Source organism: Canis lupus, chromosome 21 (genome assembly GCF_048164855.1).
Source record: "Canis lupus baileyi chromosome 21, mCanLup2.hap1, whole genome shotgun sequence".
Taxonomy (NCBI): Eukaryota; Metazoa; Chordata; class Mammalia; order Carnivora; family Canidae; genus Canis; species Canis lupus.
The window spans coordinates 5764615-5780423 of NC_132858.1; the positions used below are offsets into that span (position 1 = coordinate 5764615).

Genomic DNA, 15809 nt, shown 5'->3' on the forward strand with positions numbered 1-15809 from the left:
TGCTCATACTAATAGGTGCCTCGTATTTGTCGAATGAGTAAAGAAACAAACTGGTTGGACTTCTGCTAGACTCATCGTGTTTGGACTATCGTGAAACCCATCGCCAAGACAGCTGGCTCTTGTCCCAGTGTGGGCAGTGCCAAGTGCCCAGCACAGGTCTAGGGCAAGAGGAGATGGGCCTTCCTCCTGCCGGCGCCCCCACCCCCAAAGACAGGTAGAAGACCGTCTCTCCCAGTGGAATGTAGTATAAAGAGTGCAGCATTGTGAGTCCAGAGACATCCACAAAGCCATTGCAATACACAGCAGAGTGCTGTTTTACCCTATTTGAATTGTCCCTAGTACTGTTAATACTTGTTAAATACATCAACATGAACATGGTCAGACCGTTTTTCTTGATTGATTAAATAGGTAATATAGTCATGTAGTTGGAAATTCAAAAGCCCTGTTAGAAAATATGCCCTCATTCCCTGTTTCCAACCCAAGTTACTTCCTCCCAAAGGCAACTAATGGTGTCAATTTCTTTTTTTTTTTAATTTTTATTTATTTATGATAGTCACACAGAGAGAGAGAGAGAGGCAGAGACACAGGCAGAGGGAGAAGCAGGCTCCATGCACCTGGAGCCCGACATGGGATTTGATCCCGGGTCTCCAGGATCGCGCCCTGGGCCAAAGGCAGGCGCCAAACCGCTGCGCCACCCAGGGATCCCATGGTGTCAATTTCTTGAGTGTCCTTTCAGAGATATTTATTCCCACTATAAGTAAATGCACACATTTTTACCCAAATAGTAGCATATTATACACACTGTTCTATAAATCCTTTTTCCCCCACCTCACCTTTTTCCCATATATTTTAGAGTTCATTCTATTCCATACCAGTACATGCAGAGCTTGCTTGAACTTTTTCAGTGTTGTATCCATTGCGTGCTGTGACTTCCTTTACCGGTATCTTACTGATAGACATGTAGGCTGTTTGTAGTCTTTGCTATTACAAATGGTAAGATAATAAATAACCTTCTATCTGTTATAAAATAACATACAATACACATACAAGTGTGTCTGTAAGAGAAATTTCTAGCTATGGACTGAAAAGGATATGTGCGTTTGTAATTTTGACAAATAATGCCAAATAGACATCCTCAGAGTTGTACCAGTTCACACCCCTGCACTGTGGGGACTGACTGTATGGGAGGGTCCTGGGCAGCCATCCTCCCAAGAGTGTGTAGAGGAGTAGGGCTGGATGGCCCTGTGTACTCTGGATGTGATGATCTTCTCTACTCTGTGCCTGAGAGGACCTTAGATGAGCTCTCTGTGGCCTGGCCCAGTGAAGCCAGAGGCTTCAAACAAGGGAGTGAAAAGGAGCCCACTTGTGAAGTTGACAGCTCTGATGCGTCCCTTGCTGAGAAGGCTCTCGGAACAGATGGCTCCTGCCATCAAGGCCACTCAACCCCCAGAAGTGGAGGAGATTTCACGCAGCTGACGCATAAGTGATTCTCACAAGCTGGACAGGACCAAACAGGAGGTATGAGTGAAGTGGGAAGGTTCTAACAGCTTTGGGTGCCTGCTATGTAGCCAACCCTGTGCTAGGCACACACCTCCAGGATGGAACAGTCTAGCAGAGGAGACAATGAAATGTAGCAAAGCAATGTGCTCTCATAAAAATAGAAACATTACTGCAGAAAGCAGAGGAGAAATCCTTCACTCTTCCTAGGGAGGCTGCACAGAGAGAAACAGCATGTAGTCAAGGGTACCCTCACCCACCTTGTGCCCACCCCACTCGTATAAAATCCTTAGCTACAGTGCTGTCTTCGGGAAGCTTGAGTCCCCACAGTGTCACGTTCACACCTATCTCATGGCCATGTTTAAAGTTTGCTTGCAGGTCCTTTCCCGCCCCCTACCCCCACCCCCATCCCTGGGAAGCTCTCAGAGCTTTGGCACCGGGTTCTGACCATCACACATGCCACAACTGGTACAGTTGTTTTCTAGTTTAGGACTCGGGTGAATGCACTGGAGATCTACCTACGGAGAAAACTAGCAGTCATGTTGAGGATCACATAAGTCCTAGAGGTCGTGTTAACCCAAATCCACCTCAAGCTGCCACTGCTGTGGCTTCGCTCTACTTCTAAAGCAGCTCAGAAACATGTTCCTTTCCCTTGTTTACTTGAGTTTCTTGGCAAATTAGCTCCTGAAGCCTTCTCGTTACTAGTGCATTTGTCTGAGTTTGAGGGCAGATAAATGCTGCCACACCTGAATCAGTAGAGAAGGAATTGGGGGTCCCTGGGTGGCTGAGTTGGTTAAGTGTCAACCTTTGGCTCAGGTCATGATCCTGGGGTCCTGGGATCAAGTCCCATGTCGGGCTTCCTGCTCAACAGAGAGACTGCTTCTCCCTCTCCTGCCTGCTCATGTTCTCTCTCTCTGTCAAATAAATAAAATCTTAAAAAAAAAAATAGAGAAGGAATTGTGTGACCTTTGTTGGTGGATGTGGCACTGGTAGTCACTGTGGCCGCTGGGGATACCAGAGAGAACTACAGAATGGGGACAGAGGGACGCAGGAAATGTGAGAACAGTTGGGGCAGGCCATCTTCCTTTCCATCTCCTTGTGATCTCTCCCTTGATACCTGGCCGCATGCCACCAGCCACTCTCCAAGTTCCCAGGAACCTCCTAGACTCTGCGCTACCTTGGCTCTCCTGCCATGCGGCCACTCTCCCTTCTCCTTTGCTGGTCTTCCACCTTCTAGAGAGGATTTCACGAGTGCCATCTTTGGTCCTGTCTTCACGCCCTTTCCCTGTTTCTCTTCACCCCCTGAGAACTCATCCATGCTCATGGGCTCAAGTGTCGGTTCTATGCAGGTGATCCCCCTGTGCCCTGGATGCCACCTCTCCCTGACCTCGCTGCTGGTCTCTCCCTCTAGGCTGCCACTGCTTCCTGGATGTTTCCTATTGGGAGTCCTGTCATCATCTCAAACTGCACACGTGTGAGATCGAGCTTGCCTTTCCTCCCAGTTTCCATTTTTCTGCCCATGGCATCAGCCTTCTCTCACCCACCCAAGCTCACATCTTGAGTCATCTTTGACACCTCCTCCCCAGTCCTCCCGTCCCAAATGCAAGCCTTGCCACTTGTCTTTGCAACATCTCTTGTAGCTCAATATCCTTTGCATTCTGTCTGCTAATCCAGGCCTCAGTGCCCATGTCCTGGATATTTTTTTTTTAAGATTTTATTTATTCATTTATGAGAGAGAGCAAGTAGGAGTGGAGGGAGGGGCAGAGGGACAAGCAGACTCCCACCGATGTGGGGCTCCATTCCAGGAGCTGGAGATCACAACCTGAGCCAAAGTCAGATGCTTAACTGACTGAGCCATCCAGATGCCACATGTCCTGAATATTTAATAGCTTCCCCCGTGGTCTCCCTGCCTGCAGTTCATTCTCGTGTAGCCTTCTTTCTATCTGGCCAGCCAGATTCTCGAGAATGATTCTTTTTATCCTATTTGCCTCCGGCTCAACAGCCTTCTGGCACTGTCATCACCATGGATGAGTCCAGACTCCTTGGCCTCAAACTCTGGGCCCTATGTTTAGTCCCAGCCCCTCTTACCGGCTTTATCTCACATGACATGCCCACAGGCATCAGATTCTATTCTGGCACTTACGTGCTGTGTGACCCTGGGCAGGTATTCAACCTCGCTATGCCTGAATCTCCTCTTTAAAATCTCTTTATACAAAGTGTATCATCATTTCTAGGACTGCTGTGAGGAGAGAAGGCAATTAGAACACTGCTGGATATGTAGTGAGCACTGCAACGCTAGCTTTTCATTGCCCTGATTTTCATAAAGCAAGTGCTGCAGCTGCACACCTCTCCCCTGGGCGCACACATCTGTCTCTCCTCATTATCTTTGCTCAGCCCAGTCCCTCAATCTAGAACACTCTTCTCTGCCCACCTGATCGTACTCGCCCTTCATGGGCCACTGACCTCCCATTTTGCTTCTGATAAACACTTGTTTGCCACTTCCTGCAGTGCTACTCCAGCTGGCTGGGTGGTGGTGGGTGCATGGGGGTAGATCAACTCTGGAGGGGTCATTTTACTTGGTAAGTAAGTTCATCCATTTTTAATGTTGTGGCAACTACTCAGACATATCACAGAGCAGAATACAAAACTGGCCAGAGATGCTGAAGATAAAAGATACAAGTAGTAAGAGTATTTAGGGTAGAGGTGTCTTGGGTCAGCCTCCAGCTGCCCTGGGGGGGGGGGGGGTCTGCACTCATTCTGCAGCGGGAGGGTCTGAGGAGGAAGGGTGTGGTGAGTGGAAGGGGTGAGGTCCTGAAATCAGGGAGAACCATGGCAGTGGGAGGCAGTTGTCCTGTGCTCAGGGTCCCCACAGTCAGGGTCTCTCTAACACGTGCTGCCCTCTCCTTCCTGAGGACTCAGTATCCATACCACACCTAGTTGCCCCAACATAGCCTGTGTATTACATTGGTTTGTTTTTAACTTTCCCTGCAGTTAGATCTCTGTTTAGCAGCACCCTGAGCCACCTGGGGCTGGGGATGGTGGTGCAGGTGCAGGGCGATGCAGTAGGGAAGGCAACCCTGGCTGAGAGTCCTGCCCTAGGGTTTCCTGACTGAGCAAGTCTCAGCCTCAGTTTCCTTATCTGTGAACCATGGCTGAATACTTACCTAATGACAGTGCTCTGAGTCACTCTGGTCAAACAGCAGCCCAGCAGATGGCATGGAGGGCCCTTAGTAAACATCAGACCCCTCCCAGCTGCACGAGGCTCTCAGCAAACAGATTCTCAAATGTTCCCACTGATACCATACCTTCCCACCCGCATCTACTCCCACATCCTTGGCCTCCCTTCCTGTCACGCTGGATGCTCCTACCTGAGGCCACCCTCTCCCTGGGCCCTGGGCCCAGCCCTTGTCTCTCTCACAAAGGCCTCACTCATAACACCCACCTTTGTCTCCTGTGGCAACGGTCCCCTCCCTGTTGGCTCACTCTCTCACTGTGTGATCATGCTGTAGTGTCACTCTATCCAAAACAAAAGACAAAATGACACATCAAAACCCCTCCCTTGAGGGGCGCCTGGGTGACCCAGTCAGTTAAGGGACAAACTCTTTTTTTTAAAAGATTTTATTTATTTATTCATGAGACACTCACACACACACACAGAGGCGGAGACACAGACACAGGTAGAGGGAGAAGCAGGCTGCATGCAGGGAGCCCGACATGGGACTCGATCCTGGGTCTCCAGGATCACACCCTGGGCTGCAGGCGGCACCAAACCGCTGCGCCACTGGGGCTACCCCCTCTGGCACACTCTTATACTGGCACTCATGGAAACTTCTTGTCCCCAGTGACCTCTGCATTGCCAAGTCCAGCATTCTGCCCTCAGGCTTCATTTTACAAGCCTCTCCAAAGCATCTGAGACCCTGGAGTACCTCCTGCCCAGGCCTCCCAGGCCCATGCCTCCAGATTTTCCTCCAGCCCCACCACCTTCCTTCTCCGTCGCCTTCTCCCTCTCCTCTAAGCATAGAAAGTGTAGGCTCATCCTTGGACCCCTCAGGTAACCTCAGTCACATTCTGGGCTCTAAACATCATCAAAAAATGCCGATGTTTACATTCTCAAATTCCGAGCTCGCGAGAATTCTAGGCTTGAGTATCCACCACCTACTCCCCAGCTCTGCTTGGGTGTCAAGTGTGAACTCCTGATTCCCCAGCATCCCCTGCCCCTCACATGGTCTTTCCCACCTTAGTCATGGGAGCTTTGGCTTTCCAGCTGCTCAGGCCAAAACCTTTGGAGTTCTCTCCTTGGCACCTCTCAGACCCACAGCCGACTGATCTCCCAACCCTGGTCCAAATCACCATCGCCTCTCTCGAGGCCAACCCCAAAAGCCTCCTGAGTGGTTTTGCTGCCTCTTCTTTCCCTCACCCCAGGAACTGTTCTCCACCAACAGCCAGAGTGATGTTTTCAACACAGAAGCTTGATTATGTCATTCATTGGCTTACAACTCACCAATGTCTTCTGTCTCACTCCGATTAAAATCCAGATTCCTTATCTCAGCCTGAAAGGCCTGTGGGATCGACCTGTTACCTCTCTGGCCTCATTTCCCAGCATACTCCTCTTGCTCCCTCTGCCGTGGGTGCACTGGCCTGCACGCTGTTCCTGGACCAGGGTGTAAACACTCCTATCTTGGGAAGTATGCTTGGTATTCCTCTGTCCAGAGCTCTCCCATAGGTGCCAGTCCCATTCCTATATTTCATTCAGATCTCTGCTGAGATCCCACCCTGTCAGAGAGCTTCCCTGATCAACCTCTCCAAGCAGCCCCGGCATTCTTTGATCTCTATCCCTAATTTTGCCTACCACTGACCACCACATGGCTGATTACCACATACAGGTAATATTTACCTGTATGTCTTCTTTTGTCTCCTCACCACTAACAACACCCAGGAGGACCTCTAGAGCCCGGCATACAGCAAGTACCCAGCAGATGGGCAGGGGCATGGCTGTAGACATGAAGAGCCTGGTGCACATGGCCTCTCATCTCTGCACCACCACCAGCCTGCCAGTGCTGCCGAGCAACCCCACACAGCTTTTCTGAGCTTCAGGCTCCTTCTCTATAAAATCTACCTTAACAGCCCTTTAGGAACGTTAGAGATGATTCATTTAAGATCCTTGAGGCACAGGTAGTGGCGAGTACAGTGGGGGCTAGAGAGGCCACTTGGCTGCTCTATAGGCCTGTCCCCAAGGAGTTAATAGCAGTGCTGTCTCTGCCCAGGATGCAGAGCTGGACAGCCAGTAAAGATAAACACAGAGTGAGGAACACGGACTCCATTCTCCATATGATACCATCCCAGGGGCCCCTAAACATTGTTTCTGCTCTACCCAGTTCCCCCACCAAAGCCCACCAGATGATGGCCATCTCTGAGCAGGACCTGCAGGTTGAGAACCTCCTCAACCCTGCTTTGGATCCAGGTGGCCCCAGTGTGGGAAGCAGAGGTGCTTGGCGGGAATGTGTAGGTTTGGACCTTATGAGGTGTGAACCCTATGGATTCTCCTCTGACAAAGGACCCATTTTTGTGAGGTGGGCCACACTGGGCAGGCTAGGTAGCCGGTCAGGTCCGTTTTCTCTGGCTGGTCTTCGAAGGTGACTAGAGTTGTTTCCCTGTCCACCACCAGGGGGCGCCAGAGGCTGATCAGCTCTAATGTGGACTTGTCCCATGGTCTTTTAAGGTGTCTTTCTTCTGGCCAAGGTCTAGGCCTGGGCAGCAAAGGGAAAGCATAGTTCTGGTTCTCTCCCACCTGTCAGCTTCGGCTTGCTGGTTGCTGGCAGCCCACTCAGGGCCACATTAAGGGACTGGAGGTTAGGCTTCCAGACTCAGTGTTCTTTATTGATAAGCATTAGGAACCCCTTGCCAGTTCTGCCCTTAGATTCCCAGCTTTGAGTAGGGAGTGCATCTTTGCCTCTTAGACATCTGCCTGAGTCTAGCTGTGTCCAAGGCTGTGCCTATTTGCCACACTGTTCCCAGGACCACAGTTTTTATGGTTGAAGAGGTGTGTAGCAGGCATCCGAGGGTCATGGCCAAGTCTTTATCCTCAGAGACAACTTTCCATGTAGGAAGTATAAGCTTCAGCTGTGTTGGCTCTCAGAGGGAGCTCCAGGAGCCTGCTGGTTAGATGGAGGGCTGAGCCTCAGAGACCTCCAGATTCAGCCTCTTTTCTCTATAAGATTCTTTTCCTGCTAAAGGTTCTTCACGGCAGAACTGAGCCAAGGGGGCAGCAACTGGCTCTCACTTGTGTCTTGAGGTCCTGGGATAGTGGGCAGGAAGTCTTAAGTGGTACCTCACAGGGGATAGAGATGCCAGAGGCTGTGCAAAGGAAGGGGTGGGGGCAGAGAAACCAGAGAGAGACAATTAAGTCCTTGATCTGATTTCACCAGCCCCAATTCTTGGCCATGGCTTATTGTCCCTGGCCAACCCCTCTGTACTAAATAGATAGTCCCTTGGGTCCTGGGTGCACTCTTACCCCACCATTAGCTCAGAGATAAGGATTATTAAAGCAATGTTCTGCTTTTCTGAGCCAAGCACCTTGGAGATCACCTTCTTGCCTGTTCAGCAAAGCCCCAAAGCCCACATTCATTTCTTCCTCAGGTCAGGGCAGTCCCCACCCTGCGGGCCAGCAGGCTGGTGGTGCCTGATGAAACCCCTGGCTCCCCTGAAAGCCCTCCTGGCCTGTCTCTGACCTGCACTGGAAGCGGGGATCTCCAGGGTGGGTCTGTAGCACCTGACGCACTTCTGGGGGAGGCTCCAAGCCCATCTGCTCCGCCCGATGCCAGCGCTGCAACCGTGTGATCCCTGCCGGGGTGAGAAGACGACACTGGCACCTCATGGGGGGTGGGGAGGAGTTCAGGCTGGAGAATGTGTATGGAGGGGTGTGTCAGGGCCTCCACACCCCCTAGTCTCGGGAGACAGTGCCCGAGAGGGTCAGGCAGGGGCGTGGGTTGCTTCAGGGACCTGCAGGTGACAGGACTGTCTCCAGGATGTGTTCCTGGGGCCTGAGAGGGTTCTCACCTGTGCAGGGCCCATACTGCCAGGCGAGATCAAACTGCCTCAGCAGCTCCAGCTCTGCTTCATCCACGCTCAGGGGCTGGGGCTCTTCCCCTGCAATGACACGCGGCTCCTCAGGCCTGCCCCCGGCCTCGCAGCTGCCCCACTGCTCCCCGGCCCTCACCAGCCCTTTGCCTCTGCCGGCCACTGCCAGGCCTGCAGTAGGAAGTAGAGGACATGTTTCACTTCCCCTCGCAGCACCCCCGTCCGCCCGCGTCCTCGCAAGCCCCTCGCTGGTGTCCAGTGCTCCCGCCCCCCGCACGCGGAAGAGACCTAGCTCCGGTGCCAGCTCCCCCTTGCTGTGCCCAGCGGGGCCCTCCCCCCTCTTCACTACGGGGTAGGAGTCAGTGATGAGCCGCTTCCGGCCCATGGCGGCCACCCAAGCAGGCGGAGAAGGAGGCGGCTGCGGGAAGGAGAGGCCAGCGGGCACGAGAGAGACAGCTGCTGAGAGAGAGAGGGAGAGAGGAGAGGAGAGGGCTGGGGCCAGCGGGCGAGCCCGGGGCCAGCGGCCGGCAGACAGGGCGACCCAGACAAGCCGAGAGGAAGTTCGCCGGTTCCAGGGAATGACGCGCGGCCCCCACCCCCGCAGGCGCACAAACAGCAGAGACCCAAGCCAATGGTTGGCCGCCTCTGCGGGGCGGGGCCCGACGCCAGCCAATGGCAGGCGGCGGAGGCCGAGGGGGCGGGGCGCCGGCCGCAGCTGTGCTCCGGGAGAAGGGGTGAGGCTGGGTGGGGGACCTGTCGGGACGCCCCAGACTGCGCCTCCTCCTGCTGCCCCCCCGTCGGGCCGCAGCGGGCCTCGGGGGACTAATAGAGCGTTATCCTCGGCCTCTCACTTCCCGTTTTCCCTTCCTAGGCAAATGTTCTTTTCAGCCTCAGTAATCCCCGTGGCCGCTCGCTAACTCCCTAGAGTCCAGCTGGAGCCTCCACTCCCACCCCCCGTCCCGCAGAGCCTTGTGGGGGCAGGTCTGGAGGTCCGCGGAGCGTTGGGCTGATCCAGCCCCTTCCTTCCCAGCTCCCACCCCACCCCCACCGGCCCCAGGAGACCCGGCTGGAGAAGCCCTTGGGTTCCAAAGCTCCTTTCTCACAGTCTGTGCCCAAAGACCCTGCCCACTCTCAGTCCAGGCAAGCGTTGGCCTCGTCGACTCTCCTGGGGTCAGTACGCGCCCATGCCCACCCTGCTAGTCAGGAAGATTCCACACTGAGCAGGAGGCCAGCGTGTTTGTAGCCCCACTTTTTTTTTTTTTTTTTTATCAGTAAAATCTGCCCTGTCTCACCAATGTGACAGTAAGAGCAGAAAATACCAACCATAAACTAAACACTTACATGGCACTTACGGTGTGCCAAGTACTGTTCTCAGCACTTTCCCACATACTCACTCAACTAAAATAGATGTAAAATGAATGGTTCCTTAAAAAAAAAAAAAAAAAAAAAGTTCTTTTTTTTTTTTTTAAGTAATCTTTACCCCTCAACGTGGGGCTTGAGCTCATGACCCGAGATCAAGAGTTGGGTGCTCCACAGACGAGACAGCCAGGGGCCCCATAAAATGGTTTTTGAAAGTAGGAAGTGCTGATCATCACAGGCATTGTGGGGCCCCAGTTAAATCACGGGCCCTCTGTGCCCTCTCCACAGAGGAGCTCAGAGGCTAACAGGGTAGGCAGATGGGACACACAAGTTGTCAATGCAAGGACAAAATTACTAAGAAACAGGAAAGGGGAGAAGGGTGGGTCAGAGAGGACTTGGACCACAGCGTTAGCTTAACACTGGAAGACCTCCTGGAGGAGGCGGGCTGCTGTAAACAGTGTCTCTCAATTCTCCACCCATGACCTTTGTCCCTTGGGCTCCTGTCATCGCTGAGTCACCCCTGCACCCGCCTCCCCCTCACCAACTTCCTGGCAGCAGGCAAAAGTGCTGGTCAGTGGGAGTCTGGGAATCAGCACAGGGACCAGCCCAGCTCTAACTGCCCTTTAGAGATCCTATCTGGTTCTTCCAGGAGTACAAGGGTCCACTCAGAAGTTTCTGTCTACAACCTCGTCCAACTGCTCTGGGCTCTGGGTGCTCTAAGATACAAGTAAGGTGGGCGTAAGAGAGGAAAAGCTCTGGAGAGGAGACCACCAAAGGGAAGGAGCAAGAGCAGCCATGTCTTCAACGGCCTCCTCCTGCCTGGCTCTCCCTATCCACTTCCTTGAGGAGGGCTGAGTGGGAGTCAGAGCTCATGAATGTACTGCACAGAGCTGGAGGGCCCTTCCCTGCTTTATTTTCTGGGCTGGGCCTGGCCTAATCCCCCATCTGCCTCATGGACTAAGTGGGGCCCATATGGAGGGAGACAGGGGCCTGGTGCACTGGGGAGGAACACAGGAGGCCTCTCTACCAGGCCCAGGAAGGGCTGAGGTGCAGTGTCCAGTCAGGCACTGAACACTCTACAGAGGGACGGTGCCCAGGCTCCTCTCCCCAGAGGGTGTTCCCAGAGGTGTGTGGCACCTCACTCCCGAGTCCACAGAGCCCTGAGGGAGTAGGAAGCCATGGGTGGGGCAGACCCCTCCTCATTCCTGATCCTTCCCACCCCTGAAAGCTGATAGCCGTGGGGCCCTGCCACCGCCCAGGGAGCGTGAAATGGGGTGTGCCGCTGGGCGGCCACAGTGGCTCCTACTGCCGCCCGAGCTCATTCCCTCTCTCCTCTGGCACCCTGACCTGCTCTGTGGGCACTGCCTGGGCATCCTGCCAGCTGCCCCCAGCTCTGCCTGGTCCGGGCCAGGCTAGCCTCTCCCACCTGGCCTGGAAGATGTCCCCCCAGTCCCGGGGAAGAATCAGGGTTGTCAACTCAAGTGCAGGCGCCCGAAGGCTGGGTTTCTCCCCTGGAGTCCAGAGAACTCTCCACAGGCAGCATTGCCCTCCTGTCCTAGTCAGACAATAGTGAGACTGAGTGCCCCCTGGGAGCTTTGGAGCCACCCCTGTCAAATAGACATCCTTCCCCAACTCCGTATCTCACCAAGTTGATCCCTGGGGTGTGCCGGCCACTAGAACCTGGGCCTGCCCATCCTCAGGTCTTTTCCTTCTCCACTCGTCCAACCCCGTCTGCCTCCTCTCACCTTTCTTCCTGGAACCCCTTTCCCTACTCAGGCAGCCTCCTGGCCTGTCCCCAAAACTGCTGTCACATGGGGACTATCACAAGTCAGGCTTCAGGCTGGAGGGCCAGGCCAGAGGTCTGAGTTGGGAGCTACCTTCTCCCTGGGTCAGGGAGTTTCCTGAGACCCAGGAGCCTGTTTCTGTGTCAGCTCTGACCCCCAGAGGCTGGTGATGGGACTGGCAGGAGTGACCTTTGCACCTGGGCCTGGGAACACTCAAAGGGCTTGCCTGCCAACATCTCCGGAGAACCCAGGAGAAAAACAGAGCAAAGAATTGGAACAGGAGCCCAGCACCTTCCTGAAGGCTGAGGCCCACTGCCTACTGCTCCAAGGGGAAGGGGGATTAGGCCTGGCTTAGCTCAATGTGGCAGGGTGGGGGGGCCTCAGCATTGCGCAGGCGCAGGCGCCCTGGGAGCCCCTTCCCCCTCCCCCTGCTCAGAATAGGGCTTGTGGAGAGAGCCAGCTCCAGCTAGGAAGGTGGGGGCAGGTAGAGGGAAGGAAGCAGCTGCCTGGGGCCCAACAGGCTATGGGGCGTAGCCTGCTGTCCTCCTTCTTCCCAGCACCCCCCTTTCTTCAGGCCTTCAGGCCCTGCCACCCACCCTGAGCTGGAGATTCTGGGCAGCCAGACTCATATCCCCAGCCCCCACATATTCACACTCCCTGGGCCCCATTCCCCACCCTGTGGGCCAAAATTCCTTCAGGCAGCTCCTCCTAGTCCATCCTGACCCTCCCAGACACCTCACCTCTCCCTGTTCCAGGATCTCTAGCCTAGTGGGCTTAAGGGGCAGGAACCCGGTAGAAGACACAGGTTCCCGTGCACCTGGGGTTTTCTGCCACTGCCTGTCTTTTCAGCTAACCATCCCCTCCAAAGCTCCCATTACCTCCCCTTTCACCTTGGCCAGCCTGGCTCCTTAGAAACTGGGGAGATTTGCAGTGATCCTTCTGGCCATTTCTCACCTTGGCCACCAGGTGTCAGACTTTGCCTAGCTGGGTGGGAGATCTAGTTAGTTTCCACCCTATCCACCGGGCCCTAGAGATTGGGCAAGCTGGGAAGGGGCCTAGAGGAGATCTCTGAACTCAGGAGGCTGAAAGACCTTGAAGGTTGAGGGAAAGAAAGGGCTGGAAGTCTGGTCCTACAGTTCTAAGCTACTCCCTCATTGTCCCCACCCCCACCTCACTGACAAGGGCTTTGTCCACTGCTGGGAATTGGGGAACCAGGCTGAGTCAGGGAGCTCAAGAATAGAAGGGACAAAGGCAGGGACAGTTGTGGCTCCAGAGAAGAAGGGGGAGCTGAGAGGCAGCCATCCATCAGAGCACTCGGCCAGGGGCCTGGATCACTGGCCCTTACCCCGTAGGTTAAGGGGAACAAGGGCTTCCCTTGGCCCTTCCCCATCTGGGGTTGGCTGTGGCCAGTGGGTGAATGCATGCACAGGGTCCATAAGTTGAGTGCTTGAATGAGTCTGTTCATGTCCTGAGAGGGCCCTAAGTCCTTGGGTGTTGGGCCAGTCTTTGCAAAAGCAAGAAGCTGGCAAGGCATTAACTACCCTTTTGCCACCCTCCACCTCTCTATACCCATTCCTACCCCTGCCTCCAAAGTTGCTTCCCCCAAGTGACAGTTCTCTATCTTCTGCACATCTTGTCATACCCAGTTTCCAGATACCCAAGGTGATGCTGGGATTTCTAATCCACTCTGTGCTATCTGGATGGAGGTGATGGGGAAGAGAGGCTTCCCTCCCTCCCTCGCTCTCTCACACCCTTCCCAGCTTTCTTGGAGCTGAAGGACTTCTAGAGGTGTCCTCCTCCCCGTGGCACTGCAGGGCCCCAGGCATTCCAGGTTCTTAGGCTGACCTCTGCATGGGTGGGCCCCTGACTCTAAGGCTGTATGTAAAACGTGGCACCTGGCTTGTTGTTGACCAAGAGCTACCTGCCTCATAGTCCACGGCTCCAAAACCCAAAGAAAGGACTCACACCCCCACACCACCATCAGTAGGGAGCTATTTGGGGGAGAGTTCATGAACTCAAGCTCTGTAATGCTTCGGTTTCTGACTTGGCCCTCCCATGTCCACCTCCCCCAGCTTGCTGCCTAGGGCATCTCCTTTGCATCTTCCTCAGGACTGAGTTCGAGTGCTGGCCCATCCTTTCCGGCCACTCTCCTCCCTTGTTCCCCTCTGCTGCCAGTCCTGTGTGCCCTATGACTCTCAGACACTCAAAAGCACCATTTCCAGCCCTCTGGAGTCTCGAACCTTGATTCTCTGCCATTCCTGTTTTGTCAGTCCTCAGCCTTGGAAAGCACCCTGTCTTCTCTCTGTCCTTGCCTCTGGTCATCTCTGGCTTGCTAGGGAATGTCACAGTCCATGACAGAGGTGTGTGTGCTGATGTCACCTGGCTCCACATGGCAGCCCAGCAATGCTTTTGATTCCCCTTCTCTGCTCATCCCTGGTTCCATTCTCTAAGGCTCTACATGCTTCTCCAGCTGCCAGAGCTCCTGCAGCAATTTCATGTTTAGATCTCCTGTTTAAAAACAACAGCAAACCAGCCAACCACACACAAAAAACCTTCCCCAGGGCAGCCCGAGTGGCTCAGCAGTTTAGCGTCGCTTTCAGCCCAGGGTGTGATCCTGGAGACCCGGGATCGAGTCCCACGTCAGGCTCCCTGCATGGAGCCTGCTTCTCCCTCTGCCTGTGTCTCTGCCTCTCTCTCTCTCTCATGAATAAATAAAATTTAAAAACAACAACAACAACAACAACAAAAAAAAAACCTTCCCTGACCCTGCTACCTGCCTCGGTATTCCCTTTGCCACCAAACCCCTTCCTCTTTCTTACCACCTCGTTTAAGCTCAGAATTTGGTGTCTGCCGCCCAACTGCTCTTGCAAAGGTCACCTGTGACTTCCTGATCTCCCAGTGGGTTTCCCCAGAGTTCTTCCCTCAGCGCTTCTGAGGCACCTCTCTTCTCTTAACTTCTCATACACCATTGTCTTGACACTCTCTAAATCAGCTTACATTAAATGATCAAATACTTTAGTGGGGTGCAGGCATTGTGCTAAAATGCCATAGGGACACTAAAATGAGTAAATCATGGAACCCGCCCTGGAGACACTGTCAGCTTAAAAGGGAGACAGACATACTGAACTGACCCTTGTCCTGCCCTTGTCCAAATCCTACCTGGAGAGGCCATGCAGAAGCACTGACTGACCGACCGTGTTAGGCACTGGAAGGGCACTGGTGACCGAAGACACCACTGCCTCCCCTAGAGGGCTTACAGACCAGCACCCTCCCCAGAGGGACACCATCACCCCTTCCCTGACTCCCAGGGTTTTCGCCTGGGTCTTTCTGTAGTTAATCAAATCCTGCCTTAGATTTTAGCATTTAGAATGAGGGATCCCTTTTCTAGGCTGTTTTGTTCAACGAACTAATTCAACACCTTCTTTAAGCTTGCGCCTAAACTGGGATGGAGAAATGGGGAAAACTCAGAGTGTGCCCTGCAAGAAGCTTGCAGTACAGGAGCGCGGGATATGCCTTCCTCCTCCCTGTACTCTGTATAGCTTGCTTGGTGCCTTACACATTACAGGCTGCTACTCATTTTGCCCCAGTGTGGAGACAGCCCAGATGCCACCTCCTTCCTATCTCGTTAGGCAGGAAGCAGGCCGGCAGGATATCTAGACAGAGCCTGGGCAGATATCCCTGCTGGAATAGCCTGCACCCCTCTACGGGGCATATTCCCTCCCACTCTGGGACATCCAGCAGAACCCAGCTCACCCACAAGCAAGTCCAGTAGTTCCTGCACCTGCACTCATGCACTTGTCGGTGATTTCAGGTGAGCAGGTCTTCTCTCCCCAGATGGATTGCAGGCTCCGCAAGGGCAGAAGCTAAGTTAGGTCTCAGACTTCTCCTGGATTTCCTACTCATTAGCATAATGGTGGGCAGGTCTTTAAAGTATTTATCAATTGCTTGGCATCATTTGTTACTTGCTTCATTTGTTACTTGCTTTGCTTAGGGCACATCTCCTGGAGGCCCTGGGAAAATACTTCTGTTACCTGGGAGCAGTCAGCCCCTTAACTAACCCAGTGGCTCTTCACTAGAGGGTCATGGCAGGCT

General features: G+C 53.8%; 1 protein-coding gene and 1 long non-coding RNA gene across 2 annotated transcripts; both read right to left on the minus strand.

Moving 5' to 3' along the window:
• Positions 1 to 531: 531 nt before the first annotated feature.
• LOC140612516 (uncharacterized) lies at positions 532 to 4898 on the minus strand. The gene is made up of 3 exons (XR_012013691.1): positions 4662 to 4898; positions 873 to 981; positions 532 to 751 (listed from the first exon to the last, which is right to left on the minus strand). It is a non-coding gene; the product is annotated as an uncharacterized lncRNA (long non-coding RNA).
• A 201-nt stretch (positions 4899 to 5099) lies between these two features.
• Positions 5100 to 9181, minus strand: POLD4 (DNA polymerase delta 4, accessory subunit). The gene is made up of 4 exons (XM_072790108.1): positions 8863 to 9181; positions 8554 to 8643; positions 8226 to 8337; positions 5100 to 7851 (listed from the first exon to the last, which is right to left on the minus strand). The coding sequence occupies exons 1-4, from the start codon at positions 8957 to 8959 to the stop codon at positions 7827 to 7829; spliced, it is 324 nt and encodes a 107-aa protein (XP_072646209.1). The 5' UTR covers positions 8960 to 9181; the 3' UTR covers positions 5100 to 7826.
• Between the last annotated feature and the right edge of the window lie 6628 nt (positions 9182 to 15809).